Raw genomic sequence first — 20532 nt, 5'->3', positions numbered from 1 at the left:
ATGCATCTGCCTATTCTAACAAGCTGATCACAAGAGAATTTAGCTAACGGGAAGCTCTGAATGATCCTGGGTGGATGACAGGACAAGCATAAGGCAAAGAATTAGTACAGCATGAATGAGAAAGCAAAACTGGCAGTTACAATTCAAACAGCATCTACTACTACTAGGTGGAAATGGTGCAACTGCCATTTCTGCATTGTTATTAAGGTAAATGTTCAATAAAGTATTTTCATTCTGTATTTGAGAGAAACAAAAAATATTTGAAGCATCACAGATTGATGGCGATGAATTAGTTTCTATTCCAGCAGTAAACCTAGAGAAAGTTAAGTACCTCCTAGAAGTCTTGTTTTTATACAAATATTTTAAAAGAGCTGACCAAGGGCTTCTCCAGGCTGCTCTAAGAATTTGAGTAGGGAAGAGAAAGAGGCTGCTATTAGCAAAATCTAACAGCAGGACATATAACAATGTAGGGTGTCTGAAAATCAAAGCATCTAGAAATCAAACTAAAAATGAAATACATGTGCCTGTTCTGATCTCTCCTGGCTTTTATAATTTGTGAGTCGCTTGCAGATATGTTAGGAAATATAAGGTATGTAAAAGTAGCACTGACATTGAAACAGCCCTATGAAGGGACCTTGTAATTCAGTGGACTTTTTCTTAGACTCAGTGTCTGTTAGTGGCCTAGTGCAGAACTGGCTGATGTAGTGAACAGTGTAGCTTCTTAGTGTTAGCAGGGTGCAGAAAGCTAAAGTTTTTTGATTACTCTGTGTTGTGGGGAGAGAGGAGTCCTATGAAACTTTTAGAGGAGATGATGCAGTCAACTTGCCACACTTCAGGAAGCTTGGGACCTTCTGCTGTTGCCCTGCTCTGCTAAAGGTGCTCAGATAATTTCTGGGGTGTATACATACATAGCTGTTTGAGTTTGTGAATGTAATTGTTTAGTAACAAAATGTAGAAAGTATAGAAAATGTTTTTAAATTAGTCCCAACTGGAATTTCTCTAATTTTTGTATTGAACATACCATTAAGGACATTTTTTTCCAAAAGAAATAGTTGTACATTGTAGGCTGTGCAGTAAGATAAATAATCTTGAATTAGGAACTCCAGCTGAAATGCTGAAGAAAAGCTAAATTGGACTACTTTAGGAAAAGCTGAATTTCATTTTAGAGCTGATCCACTGTGACAACTGTCCTAGAAGCATTAAAAAAATGCAAATACAAAATGGCCAGTAGGAAAAAGTTGTTAGATATATTAAAGATTGACTGGAAAATCGTTTAGATGCAAATGAAAACATATACATATGAATGTATATGAGCAATTAGGTTGCAATATATTAGCAGTTGGCTTATATGCATTTCTTTTGGGAATAGCCATCAGCTGTTATAAATTCTGTCCCCAGCATTTCTCTGGCATTTGTGATTTAGATCCATCTCATTTGTACCTCTCTTCTGAATGCAGTTCTGAGAACTAGAACACTCTTTTATCATGTTGGTGTTACGAGGCTCTTGCTCCAGAGTCCTTTAGATACAAAGAAATGTTGCTTAATGGAATTCTTACGATAATGTCAAATTTGTACAAATCTCTTAAGATTTGCTGTTATGAATTCTTGTGCAATGTAATGAACAACAGCTTTAAAATGGTTTTAGACAATGAGACCGAGTTTTTATTGGGTTTAAAGTGGAAAAACAACATGGTTAAAAATATTGAAAAAAAAAATTGAGGTTTTAATTTTGTTCAACTATATAAAAGCTTCAAAATATATTTTTGGTGTATTTATAGATGGGCTGTCAGGGCTGTTCATATTACTGATGGATCAACACAGGAGTCAGTATTCCATTCCTGTTTGAAGGATTGTATTGAAGTGGAGCCAGTTGTAATACTGTGGTCTGTCAAAGTTGGTGGCAGAATCTGCACTGGCATGTTTAGGTTGTGATTTGGTGAAGCATCTTGGTTTTTAAACATGCCATCATGTACCAGTGTGAATTTAGGTAAACCAAATGGAAACGTTTATTCTAAACTTGGAAATTTTCACTAAGCTGATCAACTGACTGGAATTCCTGGTTACTAGGTTTCAATACTATGCTTCCTTAGTCTTTTACTGGTGTTTTTTTTGTTTGATCACTGTATAAGAGAAATGAGGTATAGCTAACATGGGGTATTACTTTACGGTCTGACTTAACATTCCACACTGTATTTTTATAGTGAAAGTATTGCTGCTGCTCCTCCCCCTCCTCTTCTTTTTCCCGTTGCTACCTCAGTAGAGTTTTGTTTATAATAAAGTTGCCACTTGTTATGATTGAAAGGTGATTCCTCAAAATTTGGTGCTTTAATAAAACCTCAGCTGTTAATATGAGACAGTGCATCAGAATTCAAATCTTCTTTTAAAAATGTAGCTTCGCATCTTTAGGCCATCTTCAGTGTTTCCCAATTACAATGAAAATCTTGCGAGTAAGAAATCGAGTAGGTGAGCCAGACTGGATAGAACAACATGGAAGAGGGAAGAGTTACATAGGAAGCATCAGCAGAATGTAAACAGCTTTGATGTTTAATGCAAAATAACTCAAGATTTTTCACTGGACTGGAAGTTGTGATGAACTTGAAGTGGTGAACTAGAGAGAGTCTCTTGTTTAAGGGATCCTTTGATAACAAAAAATGAGTGCGTTCTTGCAGATAAATAGACGTGCTGGACTCTTACGTTTTCTTTCTAATGGATGTAAACTATGACATACCAGACTTTTGCCTAGCCACTTGGGCATGCGTACTTGGGCACGATACAGTTCCAGGAATTTGGAGTTGCTTATTTCCATTATAAGATAAAAAAAGATGAGTCCTACTATTCTGGAAGCTAACTATTGACATTTCTGATGAACACTGGTATTTGTTTGGCTGAAGTTATAAAACTATAGAGAAAAGATACTGAGCCTTTTTAGGGCTGAAGTGTGTTATTTTCTGTAGGGTTTTGCTGACTTGTGTTGCCAGGGAATTTCTGAGCGTTTCACTCCCCCTTCCCACAAAGCCTGTAAATACTAGGCCATTGCTTCTGTTCACCTCTGTTTACAATAAGGGTTTGGGTTGTTTGGGGTTTTTTTTTGATAGGTAAGGAGAGACATGATTCAATAATATCTGGGATCATGTCTTCTATATGGGTAAACCTTCTAATTAGTTTATGACTTGCTGTGGTGTTTTTTTGCATGTAGTCTCTGCAGTGATTAATCAGAATTTGAAACTGGCAGCCCATAGAAGCATTACAAAAGACAAAGCCAAACCTAAAAATTGTAACCAATTAACTTATTCCGCCTGCCTGAGAGTCATCTGTAGAGAGAAGTACTCCTCATCTCTGTGTAGTATCAGATGTACTTGAAATTATGATAACTGAATGTAACTTCTGATTTTCATTATGCCAGTAAGCATTCTCTGGAAGGTACCATGCCCTGCGACAGTGATGGTCAGTGCTAGACTTCAGCCTGTTTTGCATTTAAATTGGATAAAAATTAATAGTGACCCCTGTCTCTGCTAAGGAACTCTGCATTGGTACTTTTCTTACAGTAACTACAATGTTGGTGCATAATAATCTTTAATAGATTCATGCTAAGCTGGGGAAAAAAATGAAGAGACCGGAGAGAATATGGAAAGGTCTCAAGAGAATCATCTTTGCTCCTCTTTCTCCCTGAGCTTTTGTTTTGCCTTCTATACTGCTTTTTCTGTATATGACAGCACAGAATATTTCTGCTTTCATGTAGACTTCCATGTGCACTTTTTCCTTCCACCTGTATGGTTCTGCAAAAGGGCAGGTCTTTGCGGAAATCTTCCCAGTGGGAGAGGTGGCTTCATATTGAAGTATCATGGCTCCTGTGGGATGGGTAGGGAGTGGTAGTTTGTGGGAAGTGTATGTGAATTTATTTTACCATCTAGTCAGAGGTGCTAAATGGCTGAAGAAAAGAAGTGAGTTAGAGCCCGGAGTGCTTCAGAGAAGAGCTGAGAAGTGTGATTCTCTACTTCATACTGAAGGTCTTGCCAACTTCTGAGCAAGGTAGCAAGAACAAGACCAGCATCTCGGAAACATGGCAGCTTGTTGTTAGGTGTGATGGAGTCAAAAGTATCTGGAAGATGACCTAGTTTAATAGCTGAGAGAGAGGACAAAGGATTGTGGGAAGCTGCTGTTTTCTTTCTTTCAAAGTAGAGGAAAAATCCTCAGCCTTGAAAGGATGATGAGCTACTTTTGTTCCTCAGAAAAGATGTTGGAGGGATTACAGCTGGAATGGAATCAATAATGGATTAATATTAACCATAACCAAAGAATTAAATAAGCAGAATTGTGCTGTAGACCACTCAACTAGAGGAGGCAGCTAACAACAACAAAAAAGTAATTGAAAACAGTTTGTGAAAAGACAGAAGTTTTCTTACTGGCATGTTGGAAAATGAGACCTATTCTTACTTCAACTGCATTAAATGAAGTGAATAAAATCCAGCACATCTGTGGGGATACTTTTAAGAAATATTTACTTTACAAGAAACAGTTCTTGGATTCAGACAATGCAGCTGATTGTAAATGGTGCTTTGGAGGTGTTGCTCTAAAGAGCATCTATTAGCATGAGTTCCCATTGGCCATAAATTAGCTGGTTTTACAGTTGGGATTCTTCTGGTACCAGATGAATTGGTTGAAACTGTGAAAGTGAACAAAAATGGAAAGTGCTAAGTTGTGATGCTTCTGGAATATTAAAGTACTTGAATGTGTGAGGAATGAAGGAAGGGAAAAGGAGGGGCCTGTAGGAGAAACAGAGTATGCAGAAGTTGGAGGTAAGGGAACTATAGAATACAGGGTATAGAAAGATAAGAGGATATAGTGATTTTTTAAATTATATGTAAATTAGCCAGGGAGAGAAGATAAATGATAATTGCTTTGAAATTTCCAACAGTCATGGGAAGAGTCCACAAAAGGACCATTGCAAAAGGGAACATATAAGAAGATATTTTTGTGTTACTTTTGGAGTAGTAGTTTCACAGATAAACTTAAAAAAAAATCTCTGATCTACTGCTTGAGAGCACCATAAATGTTTTCATGTTGTCATTTGTGTCTCAGCCCAGTATTGTTTGGAGCATAAAGGAATGTAAAATGAAAAATGAGTGCACAAGATTGAAAACACGATGTAAATCAGAGCTCTAACCACCTGATACTGTGGGCAGCTATGGCACAGGCCTTTGTTATGGAGTACATCCTAAAGATGCTGGGCTGTTTGTCCCACCACTTCTACCGTTCGTCACTGCAGGGGTTAGAAATGTTCTTTGGTCTCCAGCCTAATTTATTCTTTCCTTGATTGGTCCCTGATTGGTCATGTGCTCTTGTAGCTGAAGGTTCAGGCCCGTGCACACCTCTTGCTCTCCTGCTGTCTCTCAGGAAGCAAAATGCACAGGATCCACCAAACTCCACCTCTTCTGACCAAATGTTTTTTCTCCTGTTTTTTTTACTCTGTGGAAGGATGTAAGCTGGGTGGGTGGGTTGTTTTTTTTTCTTTTGAGATTACATTTTCAGAATTACATTGATTATATTTGGGGGGGGGGGGGGGGGGCGGGCGGGCGGGCGGGCGGCAGGGTAGATGTTGTAATCGGAGACTAAAGTCTCATGATAACTGGCTGCTACCATAAAGTAAAAGAATGAGCAGTGGTTCAGCCACTGGTACTGGGGCTGGTGGGGGAACCCTGGAGTGCTGAACCATGCCAGCATCTGCCCCAACTGACTGCAAGTATATCTTTCATAGGACTCCCGCATTCTTCTTGCATTTAGAAAAAAGTCTCTGGGAGACTTGCGGGAGAAGGCAGCAGAAGTGATTTCATTTTGGACATGGGCATGTAAAGTTGCACATCCTGTTAGGTTAGAGGAGTGGAACTCTGCTGTCCTGAGGAATAGAGGTGGCAGAGCCCATGTCTTCATAGCCCTTCTATGCTATGGACATTCTAAGTCCACTTCATGCACCCATCAGAGGGGTTGCCAGGGTAGGAAATGAATCTTCTGTTCATTCTTTGAATATAATGGAGAGCAAACCGGTCTTTTGCTATTCCACATCCTTCCAGCGTCTGGTGAGTTGGAAAGTTGTATACAAATGGCATGGCAAAAATCTTCAACAAAAGAGTCTTGTGTAGAGTGAATCGGGAGAAAAAAACCCTTTAATTCAGGAGGAGAATCTAAGCATGGACTGGATTAAAGCATGCTGATTTTTGTAGCAGTGGCAACTTTCTATATAATCTCCTACTTTGAGAAATGGAGTCAAGGATAAGATTATTAAAACATTCATCGTATCTGATTCTATTGTTGTGACAGTAGAGGACATTGTTTCTTTGTCCATGGCCTTATTAAATACAACACTAAAGCTAAAACCAAATGTTTCTTTTGTTGTTTTCTAAAGGATTCATCCCCCTGAATTCTTTAAGAAAAAATACGCTGTGGATGAAGTCCACTATGTGAATGAGGTGAGTTGTCTGTGTCTCTGAATATTTTTCTGTGAATACAAAAACAATATGTGACAGTCATTTTACTTAATTTCAGTCCTCTGCTTACTGGATGTCTCTTGACTTGGTGGGATAATTTTTTGCCCTCAGTTACTGAAAAGTGTCCTTCATTTTTACAAAGCACTTGTAATTTTTTTTTTAAAGGCTGCTTTTTGAGCTGAACACTAAGGTCTTAATCCAAAGACAGTGCCATAAACATATTCTGTGCATCACGAGACCTGTCAGTCTGTGTCTTTATCCAACAGAAATATGTTGCTAAATACATTTTTTGCAGTGCCTTGGAGATTTGAGGAGATTGCTGTCAGGGAGGTTGCATGTCCTAGCTCTGACTTGGGAGTCTGCATTTATTTTATGTCTCCAAAGAGCTGCCTGCCTTGCTCTTAGTTTATGTTGAATCATTCTAATATTTGAATAAGCAAATATATTCATATTTTTAAATGCAAGTGTGTCTTGCTTAGTCAGGTTTCTCATTTCATTTCTGAGCAGATGTTTGTATACTTATGTACCTGGCCAGTTGTCTTTTCTTTGGTAGGAAGGCTCAGCAGGGTGAGGGCAGTATTGCTGCCAAACTCTGTTCGTGATTTTCATGGACACCAGCTTGAAAAGGAATACTCTAATACTTCTGTCTCTGCAGAGCACTAACTCTGACTCACTAGACCAAAAATTTTGCCCTCATCAGCTGTGGGGATGTTTAATTTCATTTTGATAATGAGTACAGCAATGAAGTGAAGTTTGATGCTGTATTTCAGTAGCTGAAGGTGGAGGAAGCTGTGGAGAGGTTGCTTTTTGATGTATGTGAGTTGGAGTCATGTAGAGTGCAGGCACTCCAACTCTCATCTGTCAGATGGTGAAAATTGCAAGTGGAAAATACATGTTTTATTTTTAAAAATCACATTTATTTTAGGTCACCTTAGTTGTTTTGGGTCACTTTCCATCAGCAAATGCCTTTATTACAGTTCTGTTCTCTGCTTCCTTACTGCTTACAAAAACTCATTGATGGCAAAAATTGCTCTTTATGTGGGTCAGTAAATTGTCCCAATATAAAGGCTATTTCCCACCTGGACTACATGGGCTGAAGGTAGAGGCTGTTGAAGCTTGCAACAAAACTGTTCAGCTTTCAAAGGTTCTGTCTGTAAGTTTTTCCTGGTTTGCCAAGGAATTGGTTTTCCACTGTCATGACACTAGGGGCCTTATTTACAGGACAGTTTCACGCCAACAAATGACCAACCTGTGTGAGTGTGTAATCCTGATATTTCATGAAGAGAAAAAAATGTGGAATTGGTATTTTTATACCTCACTGATATATGCGTTTTTTTGTTAATATTATTAGTGTGCTATTAAGCTGGTTTAAAGTTGATAGAACTGTGCTCCGTGGAATTACATCATGTGTTCTTTGCCTCAAAGAACTAGTAATTCAGTGCCCACCTTTCTGCAGCTGCTCTGAAAGCCCAGTTCTCTACAAGTCCAATGATTTTGTTCTCATGAACAACAAACACATGATTTGTAAATGTTTGAAAGATACTGAAGGAGCCTAATAGAAGTATTGCTCATTAAAAGATGACCCGGTGAGAATAACAGTAAATGTTCATTACTAAGTATTTAGCACATAGTAACAGTAGTATTAATGCATCTGTGTTTATATTCAGTAGTGTGTTGGGGATACAGAGTACCCTGATTTTCCTTATTTCTGTGTGACATTACAGCTTTTGGCTTGTATTTCCCCGTCTTCCAAATGACACCAGTAGACTTAATATTAAGTTATAGTTGGTTTTTATGTCTTTGAAGGATACCACCAACTTAACCACTGTGTTTCTGTCTAAATATTTTGTGATCTACTGACTTGCTGCAAGTGTCAGGTGATACTACAATATCTGAAAGATATCAGGGGACCATTTTTTGTCTTCGCAGCTTATTTACTTTGTCTACGGCAAATGTTGATGACAGTGATATCAGTGTGATGTAAGAAATCAAAAAAGGGTAATAATAGAAATCTAAAACTTCTTTTTAGATATCCAGTGTCTTGGCTTTGAAGAAACCTGCTGTGCTTCTTACTTTGGTGAGTCGTCTTATTCTAAAGAATAACTACCCATTTTCTTCAATAAGGAGATCCGTTCATTTGGTATTTCTTTGCACTGTCATTTCCTATTTTTTCCTCGTCATCTTTGCCAAATTTGAAGCTACCCGTGTATAGTCATCTAGTCTTCTGGCTTCTTGATGATCTCAAGATTTGTAACCTCTGGCCTTCCAGTCTATATTCTCTCTGCCAAAAGCTTTATATGTTTGCTGGTAAAACAGGACAAGACTATAATGTCACCACGCTATCCTCCAGCCTATGTGCAATGACGCCAAACTCCATTTTTCTCTTCTACTGCTCTGGTCATGTCATGAGCATGTTTGGGCCTTTCTGGGGGAATCTGACAAGGATCCAGGGAATACTTTTTCTGCATTGGGAAGGTTGGTAAGACAACTTCTGGGACGAGGGAGTGATATCACGTCTGCCAAGTATTTTGAATGGTGCTTGCATATTTCTCTGGAAGAAGGATGAATGAATGGATATAAAGCCTGCAAGTTTCCTCCCCATCACCTCTCCCCCAGCTTCTTTCCTTGACAGATGTTTTGTAAACCTCAAGAGTATCTTGAGTATCAAGAGTATCTGATTTCTTGTCTCTAATCTATATAAGAAATGATTTTCTGACTCTGGGCTTTCCCTTACAGCAAATGCAGTGGCAGCTCCTGGATTTCTTGTTTTCCCATGATAGCTGCCAGGCAGAAGTCTTACAGAAAATCCCTCCTTAAGCAGTCACATAGCATGAGATGTGATTTCTTTATCCATTAAGAACAGAGACCCTAAATAGTTTTCAGTCTTTCTTGCCCTTATATTTGTATATACATACACACACACGTATAAAGATGACCCTGTAGCTTTTTTCATGTTTGTTAAGAGAAATGAGTGGGAAAGGGAATATTTGACTGTCTTGTGCTTCTTACCATTCATTTCTGCCCATCAAGTTGTTGATTAGTTGTCGCTCTTTTGAGCATCCTGTTGTAATTGGGAATTTTCACCTAATTCCTGGCTATGATGCTTTCATATTCCTCCCACTGCCATGAAGAAGTATACAAAGAAGGAAAGAGCACTTCTTTTTCTGCTGGCTGAATGGACGCTTGGTTCTCTCCCCCTGCAGTCTCATTCAAGATACAGGATTGTAACACTGCTCCACAGGGTTTCCCAGGGACATGTCAGAAGCGTTCATCTGCAGCATAGCAGCCAAAATACTCTTGCTTATGCTGCTTGCTTGAATGGAAAGCTGTAGGGGAGCAGCATGCAAATTTAAATAGTAAGCATTGACAAAGCAGTGTGTAAGAATTTATTTTAAAAATAAATTACTTTAGAAGAAACCTTGCCCATTTGTTATTCCCTTGCCCTTTCTTATTATAGAGGTCTCCTAGCTTCCTCTCAAGACGTAAGGGAGTTAGAATCAAAGCTTGCCATTTTTCTAAGCAGCACATCCTAAGCTGAGCTCTACGCTGGTCTCTTATGAAACAAATAATTTTTTATATTGGTCTCCATTTGAACAGTCTGGGTTTTTTTTATTTATAGTGATTCAAGTAAACTTATGTATAAGTTTTCCTAAAGACTTACTGCAGTTAGGTTCTCCCTGTGATTTAAATTTTCAAATACTTGTGTTTGGCTCAGAATCATGGTCCTTTTAATCTTTCTCTTCCCAGCGCGGTGTTAATACTGATAGCGGAAACGTCTCCAAAGAAGCTTCGTTTGAGGGAATCAGCCAGTAAGTGACAAGGTTTTTTCATATATTAATTACTGCATGGTTATGTTGAATTAATTGTATATTTCACATTAAATGTTGTTTTTTCCTAATGACAGGATGTTGAATGTCAAATCATATATATCGGTATTTATTTGGAAATAAGATGTAATAAGATGTTTGACATGTTTCTAATGACATGAAATACAGCCGTTTCTTTTTGAAATCTCTTTTGCATCTAAGTCATCCAATGTTTTCCTTTGTCTGTGTTTGCTTTAAGTATCTAAAACCAAACAGACCCATCCTCTTACCTCCATTTTCACTTTTGGGATTGGAATATTTGGATTTCAGATTTCAGGAAAATGAATCTTTAAGTGTAGCGTTTTTCTTCTAGTGACTTCCTTGTACAGTATTCTATCAGGGATTCTGGTATGCACAACCTTCTGAAAAGATGTTGCATTACAGGTGAAAAATAAAACATCACCTTTCTGCCTAGATGTGATCTTTTAGTGTCCCATGATGTTTTCTTTTTATGAAGATTGGCTACTATTGGGGTGAAAATGTCCTCCTGCATGCAGTATCTTAAAAAGGCTGTAAATGAAAATACATCACAGGGATGTGAGGATGATGGCCTCAATTTTGAATGAAATGCAAGTATCTATTCTGTTATGATAACCAAAAATGAGATAATTTTCCATTTTAGCTCAAATGTATGGCAAAAAAGAAAGAAAGCCTCCCATTAAAAAGCATGTTAAAATAAATGCTCATGCTGAGATGTTGAGTAGATGGCCTTTTTTTTTTAATGATATTTGACTCCTCATCACCGCACTGTATTTTTCTCCATCCACCTCTCTCAACGGCATATTAATTATGCAGTGATGATTGTAATGCACAGAATTTGCTGCAAGTCTGGGCACTCATTTGTGTAGTCCGAGAGCATGCTTGCTGCTGGGATCATCTCTTCTCTGTGTCCTGTGAACTGAAATCTGGAATCTGATTCCATAATTACTTTGTTCTGTCCTCTACAACCTAAATGGAAACTTAATGATTCTGTCAGGGATATTGGGGACCAAGGTGGCAGACATTTAGACAACTTTTGCTGCCCAGTGAGTTAAATATAAACTATTTCAGAATATAAGCAAGCCGGCTTTAATGAATATTTGGTGTCTTCTCTGCTGTTACAGCAGTATTATGTTCTGTTGCTTTGGCCAAGTAGATACTCAGTTATCTTACGCTCTCCAGGTACAGGTGGACTCCAAAATCTGTGTGGAGCAATATCTCCAATTTTACCTGAGACACCTCCACATGGAATATACACAGTTATTAACTGCAGCACTAATTAGTTATGGGAATGATATATGAAGGTCTGTTTGAAGTACCAAAAGGCCCTTTCCCCCCTAAATTTCACTGAACGCTAGAGTTTAATTAGTAATGCATTGCTAGTCAACATTAAGGTAGAAAGCCACTCCATTTAGCACTTGATTGGGGATTTTAATAGCATGTCTCCTGCAACACTTAAAAGGATTAATGATATTTTATCACTGGCTTCCAGGTTTGTGGTAAATATGCTGTTGGCATTCTCTGGGAGGAGTGCTTCTCTATTCTTTAGGAGGTGATTTCCAGCTGTTCAGCAGATACTTCTCTTTTGAGACCTGGGATACGCTCATCCGTGTCCACCCCTAGGCACCAGGTTGTTCATTTTGCTGCCTTTGACAGACCTGGTTGGTGTCTTCCCTTCCTGTGCTCATGGTACAGAAGAGTAAGCCTTGATTTTGTTGTTGGATGTGCTGAAGATCATTCCCCCCTCGTCTGCCAGATACTGTGACCTCAAACCACTTGTTACATCGGCCTTCCCTGGATCTCCTGAACTTCTGTTTCTGTCTTCTCTGGGGCTGTCATGTCTGTCATGAGAGCGTGCTCGGTCCGCGTGCCAGCAGTAGGCATGCGGAGAGTGAACGGTGCTAATGGAGGGTGCAGAGGAGCGGGGGAGCTTCTTTTTAAACTCTGCTCTCCTCTGGTTTTTATAACTGCATATAAATCAGTCCATTTTGTATTTGTTTTCAACACGGACCCAAACCAATTTCAGCATTCCCGCTTTCCTGCTTCTCCACCTCTCCTGTATCAAACGCTTTCTTTATAGAAATGCATCTATTTCAGATGTATTCATTTCTTCTGAGAAGACTAAAACCATGGAGTTTGTACCAAGCAACGTGTTCCTTGAAACTGCCGTCCCCTCCGTCTGCCTGTGATTGCGCCTTGTTGCCTGTCTCCTCTGCCCTCTGCTCGGCTGGGCACTGCCCTAGCTATGGTGCTGTATTTTATTCTTGGGTTCTTGTTTGTTTCCATTTTCTGGCTACCTGGCCAAGATGTATTTGCTTGCTAGGGCCCTTTTGTGTTCCTCCTGCTCCCATTCGTCTTTTTTCTCCTACACTGGCTGTGCCCTGGTGAATTTTTTTTGAGTTGTTTTTTTTTTTCCCCTTGGTGGTGGATAATAGTAGAAATAATGTATTATTTCCTGAAAAAGCTGAATCTTGCTCTCCTTGGCAGCTGTTCATCTGCTCCTGTCAGAAGCTGCCTTTTTCTTGCCCTAATGATGTTGTTTCCCTGCCTTACTTTTTGAACCTTTTGAACTTCTTCTGGAACATAATTACCTAAACTATTTGATTAATTTTTCCACTGTAATAAATAGTCATTTGAGACAAAATGACTCCTGTGGTCATTGGTTATTTCTAGGATCACTCTGAAGATGACCCCTGAGTTATTTTTGCCCTGCTAGCAATGATCAAACTTGATTTTATGCTGTAATAGAGCCCATAATAGTGAATCATACCATAGTTTCCATTAGTTTATGTGTAGCTCTCTCAAACAGCAAAGTATGTTGTACTAAAAAAGCTTGTATATTGCTGCAATCTGTAAAAATGGAGAATGGCTGTACTTGGGAAGTCTCCGTGCTCAGCGGTGGGTAGTACCGTGGTTCAGCAGATGGAACAGTTTGGGATGGGGACTTAGGAGACCCGGACCATTTACATATGTTGTTCCTGGTAGCTCCGCTCAAGTCAGCTTTGTTTACAGCTGTTATGAATCCTACAGAAATGACTTACTCTCGCCTGCTTCAGATAGCTTAAGTGTAGAAGGCAGATTTCTGAAGTAGTTCTAATGCATTGTTTTCTAGAAATATGTATTTCTGTGTGCTAATAAAGGCTAGTTTCATTTCTGGTTGGTTTTTTTTTTCCCCAGACTGGAAAATGTGCAGGAATTTTTAAATATAATAATGTAGTGGTTATGTAGCACTTGTAAAAATTATTTGAGATGGTGTGATTCACCATATAGAAAATGGATTTTGAACTGGTATGGATAAACAGTAATATGCCATGTATTTTAAAACACTGTTGAATAAACCTTTGCTGGCTGTGTTGGGGGCTTTTTTCATCCTCAGATTTACATTGATTGGTGTAAACGATAGACAGTTTAAGCAATGGTACTTAATGTTTAAAGTTTTTCAGTTAATTCCTTTGCCTCAGAACTGCACTTCTTGGGTATGACAGTGAAGACCATCTAAATGGCCTCTTCCCTATTGTGCAGTGAAGTCTATTGTTAGGGGAAAGGCCACATTGAAGAGTAAAAAAATCTAACATTGTGTATGTATATGTTTTAGATCTTTATCACCATATACACACGAAGTGTAGTTGTTAAACTGATAAAAAAAGGTCTCATTATACAGTGTTATTACACAGGAGGTGTAGAGATCTAGCTTTTTTTTTAGTAATGAAATTGTCTTGCATGTTAAAGGACAACTAAGTATGAAATCAACTTGGATATGCCTTTCAGTGTAGCATTTCTTAGCTCTGTGTTGATTAAATGGGAGCATTAACACACTACAGATTGCAACTGTAGCAAAATATCAATTTGTTTTCTTCCTCGAGACCACATATCTCATCATCTAAGTATTGTCAATTTGCAAATTGCAGGAAAATGTAGGATTGGATTGCTCTACATGATCCTCTTAGCATTAGGGCAGTACATGTTTTTTAAGAGTAAGTTGTTCATTATCTAGCAGATTAAAAACTTTGCTGGATGGACAAGGTAGGGTTATTTTATGTAGGACTTTGTGGATGAATTATGTGAATTATTTGTTTTGAACATTTTATGTTCTCCTGTTAGTGATGACAAGCTCTTACCCTTGAGCTTGTTATCTAACCAGTAACTTTTAGGATGTGGTTTGTTTAGCTGCCTTGTTGCTAACTAAAGTGAAGCATAATTTGAGTCATTAGCTTTAGAAGTCTAGCAATCGTAAACAGGTGACCTTGTGGCCACTCACACAGGACCCACAGCTGTCATGAGCTAAGCAGAGTTGAGACAGTTCAATCCTTAATTTTTGGCTTCCTTGAAAAAGCTATGTACAATAGATTGGATTCTTTTCCAAATCTGAATTGATGCTGTGTCCTGGAGGTCTCAGATCTTGTTTTATACCTGACATTATATCAGAAAGTCTGTCTTTCAGGTGAGAGAGAAAACTGCCATTCTGCTGATGACTGCCTGCCTTTTTACCATCCCCCCTGAACCCCCTTGTTTTAATCCTACTGCCTTTCTGTGCACTCAATGAGTTTTCCCAGTTGACAGCAACTAGAATCTTAAGGAGCTGCCACATAGTAGGTGGTCCCAGGCAGTAAGTAAACCTTTCATTTCTGGCAGCACAAAGACAGTTCAAGCAGAGCCTTTTGGGCTGGGATAGGTTAAAAAACAGGAACTGCAACAGAGATGGTTCATTGTTCAACTGAAATATCTTTTCTAAAAGGGCCTTATTTGAACTATTATAAGGCTATGCTGGTGTACAATTCTCCCCCTGCCCCCCCCCCCCCTTTTTTTTTTTTTTTTAATAGATAGATGCTGAGATGAGATGCACTCTTGTGAGGGTCATAATTTTACTGTTTGGCTTGTTTGATTTGCTTTTGGTTTCATGCATTTGTGCTGTGGTCAAAGTGTGCGTGTCAGGTTCTTGACAGAAGAGGTGTGGATTTTTAGTCTAAGTCAGCTGCCTTCTGTATCTGCCCTTCCTTGCCCTTTATTTCCTTTTGTTACTTCATGATAACCATAGTTCATACTTCTCTTATTTGTGTAGAGCTAGTATTGGGGCTTTCTGCAGTGCTGCAGTGTCTCCTTACACTTGCTTTCATTGATCTGTTTTCTGTCTGACCTACTGATGACAATTATTGAAAGTCCTTGTATCGGTTGTTACGGCTGCAGCTTAATTCTTCTGTGTCTTGGTTTTCTGTGGTGGTGTCAGTTTGTATGCTTTCCAGCCAAATAGGGAGCTTAGGCTCTTGGCTTTTTAGAATTTTTTTAGACTGATTTTCCTATATAATTCATGTATTTTCTTCTGTATAACTTTGTGCTTAACTGTGTCTTCCATTCCAGAATTATGTCTGCATTGGCCTGCGTAGGTAATAGTTGTTGGGATGGTGATGATTAAATTGAAAAAGTGCCCTTTTTCTCTGGTTTTACAAGACTTTCTTGTTTCCAGGTATCAACTTTATCCTATAATGATGCAGTATTCTGTGACCTGTAGCTTTCCTGTGGCTTCTAATTAATACCCATAATACTGAATACCATGAAGCTTGTCCTTGTTGAATATTGTGATAAGTTGTTATTGTCTATCTTGGAGTAGGAACACAAAGCTATTAACCTTCACCTTGTTAGGATTTTAAGTTTATGAGCATATGTTCCTGAAGAAGAGACGCATAGGTGTGGTTTTTCTGCTCTCTGAGGATGCAAGAAGGCCCTGGTACAATCAGAAGTGACTTCCAAATAATTATTTTAATTGGGTTTGTGCTTTACTTCGTCCCTTCTGAGGTATAAAGAATGGTTAATAACCTGGAATAGATTTAATTTTTCCTTCAAAAATGTGGGAAAATGAATTGTTGCCATACAACATTCTTCTGAAGATCTGTTGGGAGCCTTGGAGAATTTTAATTCTTCTAAATGCCCTAACTGAAGAGCCAACAATCCTGAGTCAGACAAGAATATCTTTGATGCAGAACATTCCTTAGGCATTTAAATTGTAAGCAAAAAAGCCCCCTTGAACAATGCTTGAAAATCCATTTATGTTCCACTTAATTACTCAGCTTCTTACTCTGTTGGCCACTGTAATGTTATTGTTTAGAGAGCCTCAAAATAGTTCCAAGAATACATGAATTGCTGATGTAGAAAGTAAACAGAAAAATAGCTGAGAGTTTGAGGCCAAGGTGAGATGGAAGCTTTTGCTTTGCCTCTTCTCTAGGCTGGAAGAGACAAGGAGAGGCTGTTTTCCTTTTCACAGTTCTCTGAGCAAGCTTGTTTATCACATGCCATGTTCTGTGCACACAAAAATCAGAAGGTATAAAACAAAGGATGAAATTAACAATTCACTTTGTTTAGTTTTATTGAAAGGTGGTGAGGACCAAAGTTAAAATCACTGAATAATTTTGGCTGGAAGGGACTTCTGGAGGTTGATCTGGTCCAACCCACAGTAATAGCACTGAACTGGTAATGTAACATTTTATCTTTGAGAAAAGAATTTTTTTAAATATGTATTGAACAATCTATACTGAATTCTAATACAATGTTTGCCTTTGCAGGTTTTCACATCCTCAGAGAAGACACAATAATAAAAAAAGTAAATATGTGGTCTCTGCTGTTGTGTGCTTGACTGTTTTTTAACATTTGTTTTTTTTGTGTTTTTTTTTTCTGTAGATTTAATGTGAACAACAAAATCCTTCATCCTGAAATTGCAGAATGGTGAGTAGCATAAAATCTTTGAGTGCTGTTGACCATGCTTCTATTCTGTACCATTGCTTCAGAGAGACTCCCTCAGCAGAAGCCTCCTAGTTTACTATATGAGTTTTAATTTTAGGCTGATTTCATGTTGTGGGGTGGAAATATTGTACAAAATTAAAACCAAGGCTAGGTAACAACATTGAAAAGCCAAGAATTTATTTAACATTTCTTAAGCCTTGTGTATGGATGTACGTTTTAATACAGTGTGTCTGGAGTTAAGTCACATTTGTGTAAATGTGAATTTGTATGAATAGGAAAAGAAATGAGGATAATTCATATAGCAATGAAAATCAAAGGTAGATGAAAACTGTCTGAACAGGTAATATTTAATAAGGTGTTATTACTTCTCTAGGATTTATTTTAACATTAATTTAGTTGAATTATTATTCATGTAACTGTACTTTATAATTCTAGGGGAATTCTGCTGTAGCCTGTCTAGAATAGACAAAATTAGAGAATGTGACTAAGTGTATTAGCAGCTTGCAAAGCTACTGCACTTTACCAGTTTTCCTCTTTTGGTCAGCATTGCTAACTTTGTCCTCAGGATTGCTCCATAACTAGGGCTTTCTTGTTTTCCATTTAGGAAATCAACTGAAGAAACAACATAGTGGATTTTTGTTAATAAATTAGGTTTATACCTAAGCTTTTTGAGTGTATTAATGTAGAAATGAGGAAGCAAATCCTTAGTTAAGACAGGTAAGCTCAGAATCTTAAAATGCAAACAGGGAAGTGCACACTCTGATTACCACTGATGTAGCTGATTGTATTATATGCTACTAAGGTTTATTATTAGCACATGTGCTGAGAAGAGTCTTCTGCTCTCTTCATCTATATCTAGTTGCCAGCTAGGAAGCTGGGGAGATGCTTTTTGAACCTCGATGCAATGTTAGAATGTGTAGAATTTTAATAGGTCACATTTCTGTTGTTACAGCCATTTTTCATTCCTTGGCATGACACAAAAAAGTTTTAAAAGGGAAGCAGGGAAACTTGCTTAGATGTTTTTTTGACACTGAGTCACAGGTGGACCTGGAGATTTATGGTAGTGAGACTCATGGCTTGCAAATCCTGCTGATGACTGCCAGGGGGAATGTGGGTGGTTTGTAACACAGAAAATTGCTTAGGGTTCCAATTTTTAAATATTGCCTATTCTGTCCTTCTAGAGTTTGGACCCTTCCTTTTCCAAAACAAAGAAGATGCCTTACAGAATTGATTTCTGATTTTGAGTTGGTCAGCCTTGGAGGTGCTGAGTCCTGAGTAATGTAGGCAGAACATGAGTTCAGAAATTGATGTGTAGGGATGTACAAATTAAACACGATTAGGAAAACATGGTGAAGAAGCAGCTTAGCAAAACCTGTTTTCTTTTAGAAATATCCTTAGTGTTTAATTAGTCAAGCTCCTGTCTTTACAGATATTTATAGGGAAAATCGAGAAATGTTAACACATGCTCTGAGACACCTGATGCTGTGTTACATTGCTTACAAAAATAATAGAAAGGGTAAGTGAAGTTAGTAGTTCTTCATGAAGTCTTATTTTTCCTGCAGAGGTGGCTGCTGCTGAGTTCAAGTTGGTTTTGCATTGGGCGTGGGTTTTTTTCTGTTAAGACATTGGGAACTTTCAGCCTCTAACACTTCATTATTATGTGCCCAGCAGCCAGAGGAGGGTTCTCTGAGTGACCTGACAAGCCATTTGTAGAGTGGAGGAGGGAGCTACGTCTTTAATCTGACAGTGTAATTTTTGTGCTCCTCTTGTTTGTTCACGTTTTTGTACTCTTGTTAGAAGAGAAAGACAAGGGGCAAGAAAGGGGACCTGAAGAGAGGCCTGGTATAACTTCCAAGCTTTGATCTGTAGGTAGAGCAGCACTACAGGGAGAGAAACAGTTTTAGCTGCAGAAGTCTTTGGATTAGGGCTACAAGCTTGTTCCCAAGTTAGCCTTCATTCTGATTCCATCCACCTTACCAAGGTGTCACCTGATAAGCTTTTCTCCTCTGTGATTTGGGTTGATGGGTGTTAAATATTTTTCACGAAGCTCAGGGATGGACAAACATGAGGTCTGTGACCTGAGGTTGTACTGAGATAGAAGGAGCATTGAGGCAGTAGAAAGGCAGCACTTGGAGCTGATCATTTTGATGTAGAGAGAACCTCTTCTGTGAATTGTGAGTGCCAGCCCAGAATTCTGATCTTGTCTCCCTGTGAACTCAACAGGGCCAGGGGAGATGGGAGATACTTGGTATGTGCCTTTCCTCCACCTGGCTTTCAAAAAAAGGGAATTCTAAGTGAAGCCAAAGTTCAGATTTGCATTCAAAAGTGTTTTGAAAGGTTTTATTGAGTTTGGTGACTTTCATTTTAAGTAAGAAGTATGTTAAAGACCGTTGTTATTATTTAAGTGTCTGGTGAAATCAATACGTGAATGGCAGGCGATGTGTGTTAAAACTTACTGAAGTAGAAATTTCCTTGGAATGTCAAGCTATTGCCCAAGAAACTTTCTTTGGAAAGCAATAATATTTTTAGAATTAAGAATATTTTTTGTTTAGGAAGGTGAATTTTTGCAGGGTATATTCTAAGGTAGGAAATTGCTTAATTTGAATTGTATGCTTGCATGGATGATTATAATTTCAAATTCAGCAAGCTCTGAAATATTCTGTTTTATATGGTACTTGTCAGAAACCCCCAGATCTATATACCATGCTGTCAAAACTTCCAGCAAGAGATGAAATGGCTGAGCTTTCTGAACCAGCCGAGGAGAACTGTGAGCTACAAAAAGCAACTCTAGTACTATACAGTCTTCTAGTAAAATGCTGAAAAAATGGCTCAATACTGACAAAGGGCAAAGCGTTTGTGATTAAGGATCTGTTGCATCCCTTGTTTACTCATCTTTTTTCAAGATCTCAGGATTTTCTGACTTTCTTTGAAACTTAAGGATAAAACATAAAAGAATTTGACCTTAGACTGGATTTCAGCAGTTTGCAGATGGATTTTTAAATTATTTTTTTTTAATTGCATGAAGGTGTTTTCAAACACATTTGAACACTTTCATTTTAAATTTCAGGGCTAACTTCAAATTTGATACTGAATATATATGCTAAGTACTGATTTCACTGTTTTGATAAGAAAATGTTATCTAACAGAAGACAAACTCCAAACTTGTCCGAACTATCTCCCTAGTAATAAGAAGGAATTTTTTCTACACCAGCACTTAGTAAAACGGCCTTTTGTTACTTTAGTATACTAATGTCTGTATGCCATAATCGTGGTGGTGCTAGAAGGTAAACATTTAGCAATGTACAGCTTGTTTTGTGCTTTCATATGTAGTATTTTCCTGTAACCGAAATGAAAATGGGACCTGATATTTATGTGTGGAAGATTTAATATATTCTGTACTTTGCATTACTTTGATGGAAAGCTATAATAGTTTCTTTGAGCAAGTGATCTGTATGTTAATGTCTTAAAGCTGG

At 38.2% G+C, this 20532-nt stretch overlaps 1 protein-coding gene across 2 annotated transcripts in view; it reads left to right on the top strand.

The window, feature by feature from the left end:
• PEPD (peptidase D) overlaps window positions 1-20532 on the top strand; it is a 143858-nt gene that overhangs the window by 16387 nt on the left and 106939 nt on the right. For both annotated transcript variants that reach the window (XM_064459552.1, XM_064459551.1), the window contains exons 4-7: window positions 6401-6464; window positions 8512-8559; window positions 10230-10291; window positions 16997-17041. In XM_064459552.1, the coding sequence (XP_064315622.1) occupies window positions 6401-6464; window positions 8512-8559; window positions 10230-10291; window positions 16997-17041 (219 nt within the window). The remainder of the gene's footprint in view (window positions 1-6400; window positions 6465-8511; window positions 8560-10229; window positions 10292-16996; window positions 17042-20532) is intronic.

Source organism: Phalacrocorax carbo, chromosome 8 (genome assembly GCF_963921805.1).
Source record: "Phalacrocorax carbo chromosome 8, bPhaCar2.1, whole genome shotgun sequence".
Taxonomy (NCBI): domain Eukaryota; kingdom Metazoa; phylum Chordata; class Aves; order Suliformes; family Phalacrocoracidae; genus Phalacrocorax; species Phalacrocorax carbo.
The sequence above is the reverse complement of the archived record's forward strand: the minus strand, read 5'-3'. Positions and strand labels throughout refer to the sequence as shown.